The sequence below is a fragment of the Petaurus breviceps genome, unplaced genomic scaffold (assembly GCF_028583685.1).
Source record: "Petaurus breviceps papuanus isolate PSGF00001 unplaced genomic scaffold, PetGlider_PUasm1.0 287, whole genome shotgun sequence".
Lineage (NCBI taxonomy): Eukaryota > Metazoa > Chordata > Mammalia > Diprotodontia > Petauridae > Petaurus > Petaurus breviceps.
In genome coordinates, this window is record NW_027186029.1 from 1,373,973 (window position 1) to 1,387,442 (window position 13,470).

The following is a 13,470-nucleotide window of genomic DNA, read 5'->3' on the forward strand; positions in this document are numbered from 1 at the left end:
TCTCTTTGCCCATAAGAAGAACAAAGATTCTTCAGAATCCTGAAATCTTAACTTTTTGAAAAAACTGAGTAACAGTTTAGTCCAACCTGCCCCCCAATGAGGAAATCTTCTCTATGTCGCCCCCACTGCTGGTCATCCATCCTTGGCTTAAACATTTTGAGAAACTGCAGTTTTATTCAGTTTGGAGTGATGGGCAAGAAAACCCTGGAAGTTAAACATCTCAGTTCCAAATTCTGCCCCTTTAGAACTGAGAAAGAGAAATATACTTGGTTTTATTAGAAAGTGCCATGAGGGAGGAAAAGAGCCCTTTAGGTGGATCAACAAAAAACCTTGCTGCAAAATCTGAGCTTTGATGTTTATTAGCAATGAGCTAATGAGCAAATCACTAAACCAATTGGAGAATCAGTTTCCTCGTTTAGAAAATATAAAAGCTGGGGCACCTAGGTGGTTGTATCAACAATGCACTATTCACAATGTCTGCAGTAACTGGAAATGTGCTGATATGGTTATTAATCACAAAATTTACCAGGCTCCTACATGGGGGACAAAGCTAGAACATTTGGGGTGGCAGGTGGTGCAGTGAGTAAGAGCGCCGGCCCAGAGTTGGGAGGACCCAGGATTGGTTCCGGCATCAGATGCTTAGCACCCACACACCCACACAAAACCTGGCCGTGTAACCTTGAGCAAGTTACTTAACCCCAACTGATTTTAAAAAAAAGCTAGAACATGTATTCAAATACCAGAAGACTGAGTCCCAAAACCAGAGTCAAGGCCATCTCAGTAGTTATGAAGTTGGCACACCTAGTTAATGTAGCAAACACCCACATTCTCAAGCCTTCAGCACAGAACAAGCTGCCTCAGGCACAGGTCCTTCTCTCCCCACTCATGGCAACTGTTCAGCATCCAGAAAGCGTGTTCCCAGCAGCTCTGGCCCCCTGCGGTTTCTGACCCTGGCAGTCCTCAGCAGGAGTCCTTGGCAGAAATTCTGGCTGGAGTTCTCGCCTCCGACTCTGCCTCAGCCACTACTGCTGCTGCCGCCACTGCCAGCCCCCTCAGGAACTCTCGCTTGGCTTCTGCTTCCTCTTGCTCCTCCACTTCCTGCTACATCAGCAAGTCCAACGGGGCATGGAAGATCTTTAAATCCCATAACCCTTACACTGATAGAGTGTGTAGAGCACCAGTGTGTGTGCGCTGCAGTCAGGAGGACTGAGTTCAAATCTAGCCTCAGATACTTGACACTTAGTAGCAGTGTGACCCTGGGCAAGTCACTTAACCCTGATTCACACACACACACGCAGGAATATATAAAACCTGCTTCCCAAGGTGGTGGTAAGTTTGAATGTAAAAAAGATGTAGAAGCTGTGACAGCCCAGGTATTAAAGGGTGTATATGAACTGTACAAACTTGGGCTATCTCTGATTTTGTAAGTGTAGGAAAGTCCTTCCACCACCACAAATCACAGTTAGTCTGGGACAGTCCTAGAGAGTTGCTTGAGATAGAGAGAAGTTAAATTACTTGGTCAGGGTCAAAGAGATGATTTTTAGACTCAGTTCTTCCTGACTTTAAGGACAGAATTCTGTACTCCACCTAATTGCCTCCATAAAATATACTTGATTACAATGATAATAACAATTCATATTTATCTAGTATTTGAATAATTGTGACTTTCCTTTTCCCTAGGAATATAAGATTGTATTATTGTTATTTGTTTCTTTTAAAGTTTTCCAATCATATTTCTTGATGGTGGATACAAAAATAAATATTATGTGTGTAACAGGATATAGAAGTAATACATTTTTTTTTATTTCTTTCAGGTTGGGAGACTGAGTTTTTAGCTCCAAAATTGGGCATTGCTCTTAAAGAATCTTGTCAGGAAACACCAACAAGGGTTGATATATGTGTCTCCAAGTTGGGAGAAGTGTGGAAACTTAAAGCCAATTTAGAAACTCTCCAGAGCAATAAGGAAAAGAGTATCTGTAAATGTGATGCCTATAGAGAAGGCAAGTATGATGAATGTGGGAAACCTTTCCCTTGTAATTCAGGCCTTATGGAGTATCAGACAGTTCCTATTAGGGAGAAACCTTATAAATGTCATGAATGTGGAAAGGCCTTCAATCAGAAAACAGAACTTGGACAACATCGGAGAATTCATACTGGAGAGAAACCTCATGGGTGCAATGAATGTGGGAAAGCCTTCCGCCGTAGTTCACAGCTTACTGAGCATCAGAGAATCCATACTGGAGAGAAACCTTATGAATGTAACGAATGTGGGAAAGCCTTCCGACAGCGCTCAAAACTTACTCGACATCAGAGAATTCATACTGGGGAGAAAACTCATGTTTGTAATGACTGTGGGAAAGCCTTCCACCAGAGCTCAGCACTTATTCAACATCAAACAGTTCATACTGGAGAGAAACCTTATGAATGTCAAGAATGTGGGAAGGCCTTCAGCCTAAGCACACGATTTATTGTACACCAGCGAATTCATACTGGAGAGAAACCTTATGAATGTCATGAATGTGGAAAAGCCTTCCACCAAAGAACAGGACTTACTGAACATCAGCGAATTCATACTGGAGAGAGAGCTTATGAATGTAACAAGTGTGGGAAGACCTTCTGCCAGAGAACAGGACTTACTCAACATCAGAGAATTCATACTGGAGAAAAACCTTATGAATGTAAGGAATGTGGAAAGGCCTTCTGCCAGAGAACGAGGCTTACTCAGCATCAGAGAATTCATACTGGAGAGAAACCTTTTGAATGTAAGGAATGTGGTAAGGCCTTTCGAGTAAGAACACTGCTTACTCAACATCAGATAATTCATACTGGAGAGAAACCTTTTGAATGTAAGGAATGTGGAAAGGCCTTTCGCCTGAGCACAGGGCTTAGTGAACATCAGAGAATTCATACTGGAGAAAAACCTTATGAATGTAATGAGTGTGGGAAGGCTTTCCGCTGGAGTGCAGGACTTAGTCGACATCAGACAATTCATACTGGAGAGAAACCTTTTGAATGTAGTGAATGTGGGAAGGCCTTTCGTCTGAGCACAGCACTTACAGAACATCAGAGAATTCACACAGGAGAGAAACCTTTTGAATGTAATGAATGTGGGAAGGCCTTCCGTCTGAGCATAGGACTTACTGAACATCAGAGAAATCATACTGGAGAAAAACCGTATGAATGTAGTGAATGTGGGAAGGCCTTTAGTCAGAGTACACAGCTTAATCGACATCAGAGAATTCATACTGGAGAGAAACCATATGAGTGTAACGAATGTGGGAAGGCCTTCTGTCAGAGAGCAAACCTCACACAACACCAGACAGTTCACACTGGTGAGAAGCCTTATGAATGTAATGAATGTGGGAAAGCTTTTAGCCAAAGCACAGCACTTACTGGACATCTGAGAATTCATACTGGAGAGAAACCTTATGAATGCAATGAATGTGGGAAGGCCTTCCGTTTGAGGACAGGACTTACCGAACATCAGCGAATTCATAGTGGACAGAAACCATATGAATGTAATGAATGTGGAAAGGCTTTCCGCCTGAGCAAACAGCTTACTCAACATTACAGAATTCACACTGGAGACAGGCTTTATGAAGGTAGAGCCTTTTGAAAGAAATTATTTTGAGGTTTTTAGCCGGAAAACTTTTTCTGGAAAGTAGAAATTTCAACCTATGGGAAACCCTGTAGATAAATCAAATTCCCAATTAATTTCATACAACAGCTGTTCCCAGTCTTTTCCTCTGTTCAAGTCCCTGGTCACCACCCTCCCCTAACCTCCTGTTTGCAGCCAGTGACTCACTATTAATTTACTGAGAACTTTATTCTCATCTGAAAGGAGCTTGCTGCCCTTTCTTCTGATAATCACCGAGGAAGTTATCATTACTCCTTCGTGATTGCTCTTTTGTGCCCATCCTCCCCTTCATCCTTAATCCTCTCCAATTCCAAGTCATTTCTGAGTCTTGTTCGATTTTATCTCTACAATGTGTCTAGCATCCGATCCTCCTCTCTACTCATGTAGCCACCACCATAGTTCATGCCCATACCATCCTTCAGAGCTAGATCAGTGGCCAGACTGGTAATTAATGAGTACATGTCAACTTGACAGAAGGTTTTCAGTGGTGTCCCCAAGGATCTTTTCTTCTTTTTAAATGCTTTAGTGAGGTTCCTTTCTTTTTCTTTTTAACACAGCTGTCATTTTCCATTAGCTCCTCACCCTGTTTCCCAATAGAAACCTCCCTTATAACAAACAAGTATCTGTTTGAACTATTGCAATGGCTTCCTGCTTAATCTCCTTGCTTCCAGTTTCCCTGTGCTCCAATCCATGTTCTACCCAGTTTCCAAGATAATCATCCAGACCCCTGGACCTTTCTATGTCATTCCCCTATTGAAGCTTATCCTAGGCTAATGGAACTGCATTTTTAGCGTTGCGTTGCTTTGTTTCTCCTCACGCATGCATTCTGATGCCCCACATTTTTTTCTTTTGTTGTTGTCCAGTCATGTCTACTTTGCAAATAAGAATGTGTGCCCCATGACCCGAGTCAGAACTCTGAGCTTACAGAGTAAATCTTTGGTGGTTTTTATTAATTAAATCCTCTTTATGGCTCACACGTGGACCCCCGTCTTTTCCTCAGAAATATTAAGAGTCCAGCTCCTTTCAGCGCATTCTTAGAGGCATTTAATAATTCAGCTTTGTCTTCAGCTTGCTGCTCCCAATACAATGGCCTCCTACCGCCTTCCTCCACCTCACCAATCCCATCTTGCTCCCTGCATTCTTCTCTTGATCCTATATCTCCAGGGTCTTCATTTGGTTTAATACACTTCTTTGTTATGAGGGAGGTTTCTATTGGGAAGTGGGTTGTGGGAAATGACAGCTATGTTAAAAAAAAAAGGAATATCAATAAAGCATTTAAAAAGAAAAGATCCTTGGGAACACCACTGAAAACCTCCTGTCAAGTTGACATGTCCTCATTAATTACCATTCTGGCCATTGACCTAGCTCTGAATTCATCTAATCTATTATCATCTATTCCAGATTTCTCCATCTTCTGCCCAAGAATAAGAGGATAGTTTATCAAACACTTGGCTAAAATGTGGGTAATTTATATCTACAGCATCCTCACATCTCCTCGTTTACTCTGGCATGACTTGTTCTTGATAAAGCCCTGCTGGCTTCTCGTGATCACCACCTTCCTTTTTTGGATATTTGCTAACCATCTCTTTTATCATCTGTTCTAGAACTTTATGAAGAATCAAAGCAAGCTCAGATAGGTCTATAGTTTGCAGACTCTGATCTTTTCCTCCTTCCCGAAAATTGGAACAGCATTTGTCCTTCAATGTTGTGGTACCTCTTTTCCCCAGTCTTTCCAAAGTCACTAACAGCGGCTCAATGATCACATCTGTCAGTTTCTTCAGGACCTGCAGATGTGTTTTATTTGGACCAAGTGACTTAAAGTCATTTAAGGCAGTTGGGCCTTTCTTTTTATTTCCATGTTCATGTTGCATATGAATTCTGTTAGTAATTGTGGTTCATTTTATTAGGTGTTTCTTGTGCCCCCACACTTTGTGCTATTTTTTTTTGAAGAGATTTTTTGATGATCTGTAAGTGTGAAGGCTCAGTCTGGTCTAAATATCTTTAGCTTCTCTCATTGCTTTGTTAAGATCTGTATTTCTGACCTTTTTGCCATCCTTACATATTTTTTTTGCCTTTTGGAGGGCAGTTGGGGTTAAATAACTTGCCCAAGGTTACACAGCTAGTTTTTTTCTTTTGTGTGTGTGGGTGTTAAGTGTCTGAGGCCAGAACCAAACTCAGGTCCTCCTGACTCCGGGGCTGGCGCTTTACTCACTGCACCACCTAGCCGCCCTCAATCCTTACATATTTCTAATTTTGTATTAAAATCACCAAAAGGTAGAGTGATTTTACCTTAGGAAGTCTGATTGAGTTGTCCATGGAAATGTTATCTTTCCCAAAAATTGTGGCATAAGCAGCAGTTATTTCCATGGTGCTCTTTTTTTGCGGTGGAAAATGACCAAATATCCCAAGAAGTTGGGGGTGGGGGTGGGAAGGGTTTTGGTTACCTCTGGGCACACAATAAAACCAACACTCCCACCCTCTTTTACTTTTGGTCAAATAGCTTGTGAGCCATCCTGCCATTTGGTTAGAAATCCTTGCCATCTTCCAGCCTCATTTATAATGAGGAGGCCAAGATTGTATGCGTCCATTCACTTAATAGTTCCGACCTCTCTTTGGCCGTTGGACAAAGACCTCACATTTACAAGATCAGAGATATAAAGCACAACAGAAACCATTGTGTAGCTCTTCTTTTTCCTTCCCAGACCTAGTGACTCTGCCTGTTTTTCTCCTATTTTCATATTAGAAACTTACGGGTCTACATTTAGAACTGGCAGGGACCCATCATCCAGTCCGACACCTTCCTTTTTAATTGAGCTGAGGGCCCCCATGGTCACACTGTCAGTAAGAAGCAGGGCTATGCAGACTTCCCTCGGTGCCACATCCAGCTGCATTTCTATCACACTCCCATTCCTCCTGCATGCAGCTAGCCTAGGCAGTGCAGTGTCTCTTGTTTTTGCATGTGACCCATCAGTCAGACTCAGCCAGCAGGTATTTTTTAAGTGCCTACTGTGTTCTAGGTGTGTGCATTTTGTCTGTGTGCAGTCTTGATGTGTGTCTGCATGTAATCTGTGCCTCTGGTCTCTGATGTATGGTTAGGCCAGACTCAGAGGTGCCTTAGAATAAAAGTAAAGGAAATCTCACTCCACTCTCTTTTTAAGTTAATTTGTATGTAATGCACTTATACCATTGCTTGGCCTTGGGGCCACCTGTGACCTTGGAGGTCCCTGGGTGTGGCCTTTGGACTGAGTCTGGGCTTTACAGAACAAATCCTTTTATTAAAGGGATTTGTTCTGTGGAGTTTGGATTCAATCAAAGGGCTGAACTTGAGGCCACAGGTTCCCCACCCCTGGGTCTAACTTGCCGGGAGTTACCAAAGGTGAGATGCCCCAATGCATCTGCTCACTAATCAGTTTGGGCCAGGCCCTCCCCAGGGCCCAAGTCTCCTGTCCTTGCTTTCCCTCCTCAAAGTTAAGGTGACGTGGTCTCCAAGGGGGAGGCCAGACTGGGGGGAAGCTGACTGAGGCGGGTTTCATTTCTCTAGCCACTTTGGAAGTGCTTTTGGGTCTCAGATTCCGTTAGGTCACAGCTAGGATGCTTCCTGTGACTCGGCCTGGTGTTCTCAGGTTCCTGGTGTGGTGGTTATGTTCGAGGACGCGGAGGACAGGGACAGACGCCGTTCAAAAGCGCGTGACCAGTGCTCTGTGGGCCGCTGGGGGTCGGGGAAGCTGCAGGCGCTTGCTTTGTTTTGGTTGTTTTTCCATCCTCTTTATGGAGGGGGGGGCTTCCCGGTAACGAGTCACTCCTCAGTCCCCAAATTCACCTCCAGGTTGTCTTTTACAAACTGGAAGAAAACACTGGTGTTCTTTTGCAATGCCCTTTGGTCTCAATATCACCGGGAGGCCCATGAAGCATGGCCCACTCTGAGGACTTTACAATATGATGCTCTCTTACAGTTAGAATTATACTGTCACCAAGAAGGAAAATGGGTAGAAATACTCTACATAATGGCCTTCATCAAGCCCTCTCAGAGCCCCATTCTCAGAAAAGATTGTAAGGCACTTGTAACAGAGCCGCCCCACAAAGGGAGAATGGGGCCAATTAAATGAATCCCTTCTTCTGGCCCCCTCCTCCTCCCTGTCTCTGTTCCCACCCCAATCTCCCCCAGCCCCCCTGCTGCTCCCCAATTGCCCCTGGCACCCTCTGTTTCCCATACCCCCCATTCTTGGCTACCCCCCCCTTTTCCTTGCTTTCCCTTCCCTTTTCCTCTAGCCCACCCCTCATTTCCTGCCTCCTTCACTTTCCATTTCTCCTACTCTGCATCTCTTCCCCTGGCCCTTCCCAGCTCAGTGACCCCTGTTCAAGTCCCAGCCAGGGTCTTCCTGAGGCCCCTCGCCCAAGGTGGCCCCCCTCAGGTCCCAGTCTCTGGCCTATCCCCACAGCAGTCACTTTAGTTTCTCCCCTTCTGAGCCCTCCCCCTCCCCCTCCCCATGTGCTAACTGGTCCTCCCCCTTGCAGTCTAATCCAGTTCAGCCAGCACTCCCCAGCCCCTCCCTCACAAGAAGCAGGACTTCCTATGTCCCTCCCCAAGCCCTGTACCCACGGAGACTTCAGGGCTCTTTCCCCTGGGGCAAGTGCCTGCCTCGCCCAGTGGGACAATTAGAGAGCATGTTCCATTCTCCATCTTGGATCTCACTCAGGTTGAAGAGAAACTGGGGTGATACTCAGAAGGTCCCACTAAGTTTGCTGAGGGTTTTAGGGACATATCCGTACAACTCAAGCTTTCTTGGGGCGATTTGCATATCCCCTTCTCCAACTGTGGTATCACTGAGGAGAAGAGGAGAATCTGGGAACAGCCCCAAAATTTGGGGATTGCCTGGCTTGTGACGAACCCACAAAATACCCCCCCCCCAGGATCAGCTTCTGTTCCTACTAGTGACCTCAGTATTAATAGGGAGGTTAGGAAGAGGAAAGTGTTAGGAGGTCAAACAATAAGTTCATTTTGACCATTTTTTTTAGTACTTTATTTTCCCCCAGTTAGATGTAAAAACAATTTTTAACATTCGCTTTCAAAACTTTGAGTTCCAAATTATCTCCCTCCCCATCCCACTCCCCATTGAGAAGGCAAACAATTCGATATAGGTTATACATGTGTAGTCATGCAAAACCCTCCCATAATAGTCATGTTGTGAGAGAAAACAGACCAAAAAAACTTAAGAAAAATAGAGAAAGTAAAAATAAAGTCTGCTTTAATCTGTATTCAGATACCATTGGTTCTTTCTCTGGGAATGGACAGCAATTTTCACAAGTCCTTCAGAGTTGTCTTGGATCATTGCATTGCTGAGAACAGCTAAGTCATTCACAGCTGATCACCTTACACTATTGCTCTTACTTTGCACACAGTACATATGTTTGCATCAGCCCATTCAGGTCATTCCAGGTTTTTCTGAGAGTATTGTCATTTCTTAGAGTACAATATTATTCCATCATAATCACATACCACAACGTGTTCAGTCATTCCCCAATTGATGGGCATCCCCTCAATTTCTAATCCTTTGCCTCCAGAAAAGAACTACTATAAATATTTTTGTATAATATAGGTCCTTTTCCTTTTTGTTTTTTTTATCTCTTTTGGGATACACACCTGGTAGTGATATTTCTGGATAAAAGGGTATGCCTGCTTTTATAGCCCTTTGGGCATAGTTCCATACTGATTGAATCAACTCACAACTCCACCACCAGTGCATTAAAGTCACATTTTTCCCATATCCCCTCCAACATCTGTCATTTACCTTTTCTGTCCTGTTTGTCAATTAATAGGTAGGTGTGAGGTAGTTGTCCAGTTGTGAAGTAGTACCTCAGAATTGTTTTAATTTGGATTTCTCCAAACAACAGTGAGTTCGAGTATTTTTTCATATGGCTATAGATAGCTTTAATTACTTCATCTGGAAACTGATAATATCTTTTGATCATTTATCAATGATCATTTTTATAATGTTTATAATGTTATAATATTTATCAATGATCAGTTTTTATAAATTTGACTTAGTTCTCCATAGTTTTGAGAAATGAGGTCTTTATCAGAGAAACTTGCTTCAAGATTTTTTTCACAGTTACTCATTTTGACCATTTTAAAGAAATCCATGGGACGTTCAGTCCAAGATGTCCAACTGGTGATTGGAGATGAGGTACTGGAGGTTAGGAGAGAGGCCTGGGATGGACAAGTAGATCTGAGAGTCACCCTCAAAGAGATAATTATTGAATCCGTGGAATCTATCGAGATCATCAAGTGAAATTGTACAAAGGGGGAAGAGAAGAAGGCCCCAGATAGAGCCTTGGGAACACCAGTGGTGAGAGCATGTGACCTAGATGATCCAGCAAAACCATCAGAAAGACAGGATGAGTACCAATATGCACAGAAACCTGGAAAGAAGAAAGTCATCAAAGAGAACAGTGTCAAGATATGCAGACAGACCAAGAATGACGAGAAAGCCGTTAGACTCAGCCATTAAGACTTGATCATTGGTGATTTTGGAGAGGGTAATTGCAGTTGAATGATGAGGTTGGGAGGCAGATTGTAGTGAAAAGAAACAGAGAAATTGATTAGAGTTAGGACTTCTCAAGGCATTCATACATAAAAGAAATGACCTCTGTAGGTGTGTGGGCAGAAGAGAAGATGGGATGAGTTTGGGGTAATTGCAAAAGAAAGCCCAAGCATCTGAAAAATTAGTAAATCAGGTAGAGATTATATTTTGCTATGCCCTTGCTGTGAAATCCATTATCCATATCCTAGTAAATGGCTTTGTTTTATTTTTTCCTGATGAAAACTTAAGGCAAACAATAGCTTCTAACCTGGTTGCAGTATCTCAGGTGAAGCTTCCAAACTGAATGCATTTGAATGAATATATTTAAAGAGTTCTGGGGGCAGCTAGGTGGTGCAGTAAATAGAGCACCGACCCTGGAATCAGGAGGACCGGAGTTCAGATCTGGCCTCAGACAGTTGACACACTTACTAGCTGTGGGACCTTGGGCAAGTCACTTAATAGGGTTAGGGTTGTCCTACCTTTCCCCCTCAAAAAACAAACAAAAGCAAAACCCCAAAGAGTTCTGGCTCATTCTTCACTACTGAAAAAAAAAATGGCCAAGGTGAATCTAAGAAAAGATAAATTTAAAGGAAAATTATATTACATGTAATTGAAAATAACTGTAACGGGAGGGGAACTTTGAAGATCTTCCCTGCCCCCTCCTCCCCTGCTTTGAAAGTAAACTCTGCCCCCCAGAGCTCAGAGGAAGATGGGTCAGAGTGAGTCTGATAATTGAAGACAGAAGAGCTCAGTAAAGAGATAGAAGGTTTTTGAGTAAATATTGGTCTTGTATTGGTTTGTGGGAAGGCTGAAGGATGATGTGGCTCTCAGCATTATTATTATGGCTTCTGAATATCTTTGGTACTTCAGCTTACTGAAGTTTTGGGATTCGGTTTTCTGGTGTCTAAATAAATCCTTCAACTTCACCCTTTATCTGGAGAGTTTGACATATTTTGTGATCAAATGTCATGCAATAGTTATAGTCACAGTCTCTGTCGTGATCATGAGCGCTGTAAATATTGCATTGGGGCTACATTTGGTGACAAGGACAGGATCACAAAATATCAGACCTCTACTTGGAGGCAGAAGGGATTTAGAAGAAGAAATGGCCATCCCAGGATGGGAGGATTTACCTTATGCCTCCCTAGCAAGGGAGTGGTCTAAAAGTATAGGGCTCTGAAAACTCAGAACAGAGACTGCAGCAGGGGGAACCTAGAGATTTAGAGAAATGTTTGCAAAAAATACCAATAAAACCCAGGAAAGAGCTGGAGGCAGTGAGTAGAAGAGGCTGGGTCTTGCTGACAGGCCTCCATATTGTGTGTAAAAGCAGAGACAAGTCATTACAAGAGCTGGCTAAGTGCCAGCACTCCAGCCCCTCTATAGAACAAGCTGAGTCTCAGGTGGTAGAAGAGAGAACTGGCGAGTCTCTGGAAGAAGAGAGGCATGTTGTGCATGTGGCCCAGAAAAAAAGAAGCAAAAAAGTAACAGAAGGAAAGTTCATACAGCTTTGGTACAGTCTGAGCCTAGTTGCTATGACAATGACTCCCAAGAAAGTCCATGTGTTCTACAGAATGATACACTCTTAAATGATACATTGTTTCATGGTGAATCTTTCACAAGGGCAGAAGCTTGCCCCATACTGAGAAGGCAGGCAAGTCCGGAGAGAAAGCAGTGTTTAAGGAGATACTTGAGGATTTCAGTCCACGGGAGGTTACTGATAGTTAAGTAGATTCACCCAAAGGATGGGAGAATCCTTCGTGTCTGGGATGGTAAGAATCAGTGATGAAGGAGCTGCTGGGGTAGTGACAGATAAACGGAACTGCTTGAAATTTGTAAGACTTTGCCAGAATCCTTTTGTCCAGCAAGCTTTTAGGGACTTTCATCTGGCAGGAGGTAACAATACGACCACTCTGTTAGCTTTAGCTGCTGAGGGATGCAATAGAATGTATCCCACTGCTTCTATGTGGCCCAGTGGATACAGAGCCTGGTACTCACTTAGAGACTGCATGAGAAAGTTGAAAGAAGAAGTAATGAAAACTGCTATCGTGGTTGGAGATGCAGATACATTTCATGAAATCCCCTTAGCAGTTCCTCATAGAAACATCATGGTGAAAGACAGCTCCTGCTGCTTATAGGCACCTACTTCTGACTCTACTAATCGGTGAAATAGGGAACCCTCTGTCAGAGGTGCTGGATACGATTTCACAACTAAATGACTTAGGATAATAGGGAAAAGATAACTTTCCTAGTGACAGAAAATTAAATGTCCAGAGGATTCAAAGTCAGAATAGACTGCCAAGAAAAGAACTGTTTACTGCTCTGTTGAGAGCAGGGGTTGATCTTAGAAAAATTGATGGTATTCCAACTAATGAACTATATAAAATATACCATGATAAGGGGTTTAATGTCAGTCAGAATAGAGAAGTAAGGGCTGCCCCTACAGATGCTCCTGAACCATTGTATCCAAGTTTGTCACACCTTCAGGGGGACTCAGACCAAAGAAAGTGCTGGGATAGATGGAAGTGGTCAACATGCTGAACTTGTGGCAGTGTATCAAGTCACCGGAATAGAGTGAGGAGGACAGCGTCATATATTCTGCTGTCAATGAGGTTATGATAGTGAGTCCACTGACTCCAGAAGCACAGCTGACCCTGTATTTGTTTCTTTTTGTCTGTTAAACTTGTTTGTGAGATTTGTTTTCTGCAGGTTTGGTGCCCTCCACCTGCAGATGCCTGATTGCTTAAGCTTCATGTCATCTCCTGTCCATGACTGTGATGTGCCACTTCTGGACCTGGTGTAGACCAAGTTCCAGAGGACAGCTAAAGAACTGACCTTTCGAATAGGACCTCCTGGACCTGGCATCGACCAAGCTCTGGATGACAGCTAAAGAACTGAACTCTTGAACAGGACCTCTTGGGGCAGGGACAGCTCTACATCCAATTTCAGGTTGAAGTAGCGTTGGATAAGAGACCTTTACCCCTTACCCCAAGGTTTTGAGCCCCATTAGTTTGAGAGGGGAAGGATGGGGTGCTTATTCCCAAGCTCCCACCCTAAGCTATTGTTTTATGTGCAAAGTTTTTCTATTATCCCTGTTATAATGTTGCAAAGTTCTGTTGACACCAGTTTTTCTACCAGTTATCCCTAAACTCTCATTTATTGTTAAGGTATTTTTTGCTATTTAAGTGACATGAAAGATCTTGGGGCCGAATGTAATGGGAATGGGAATTTGAAGATCTTCTCTGTCCTTTAATA

At 43.2% G+C, this 13,470-nt stretch overlaps 1 protein-coding gene across 2 annotated transcripts in view; it reads left to right on the forward strand.

Annotated features, from left to right (window-relative positions):
- LOC138167683 (zinc finger protein 420-like) overlaps window positions 1-13,470 on the forward strand; it is a 52,328-nt gene that overhangs the window by 18,939 nt on the left and 19,919 nt on the right. Inside the window, exon 5 of one of the 2 annotated variants that reach the window (XM_069096632.1) lies at window positions 1,815-6,777. In XM_069096632.1, coding sequence (XP_068952733.1) covers window positions 1,815-3,616 — 1,802 coding nt within the window. In that variant the 3' untranslated portion in view covers window positions 3,617-6,777. Of the gene's footprint in view, window positions 1-1,814; window positions 6,778-13,470 lie in introns of those variants that run through there. The other variant, XM_069096634.1, reaches the window with a different exon arrangement.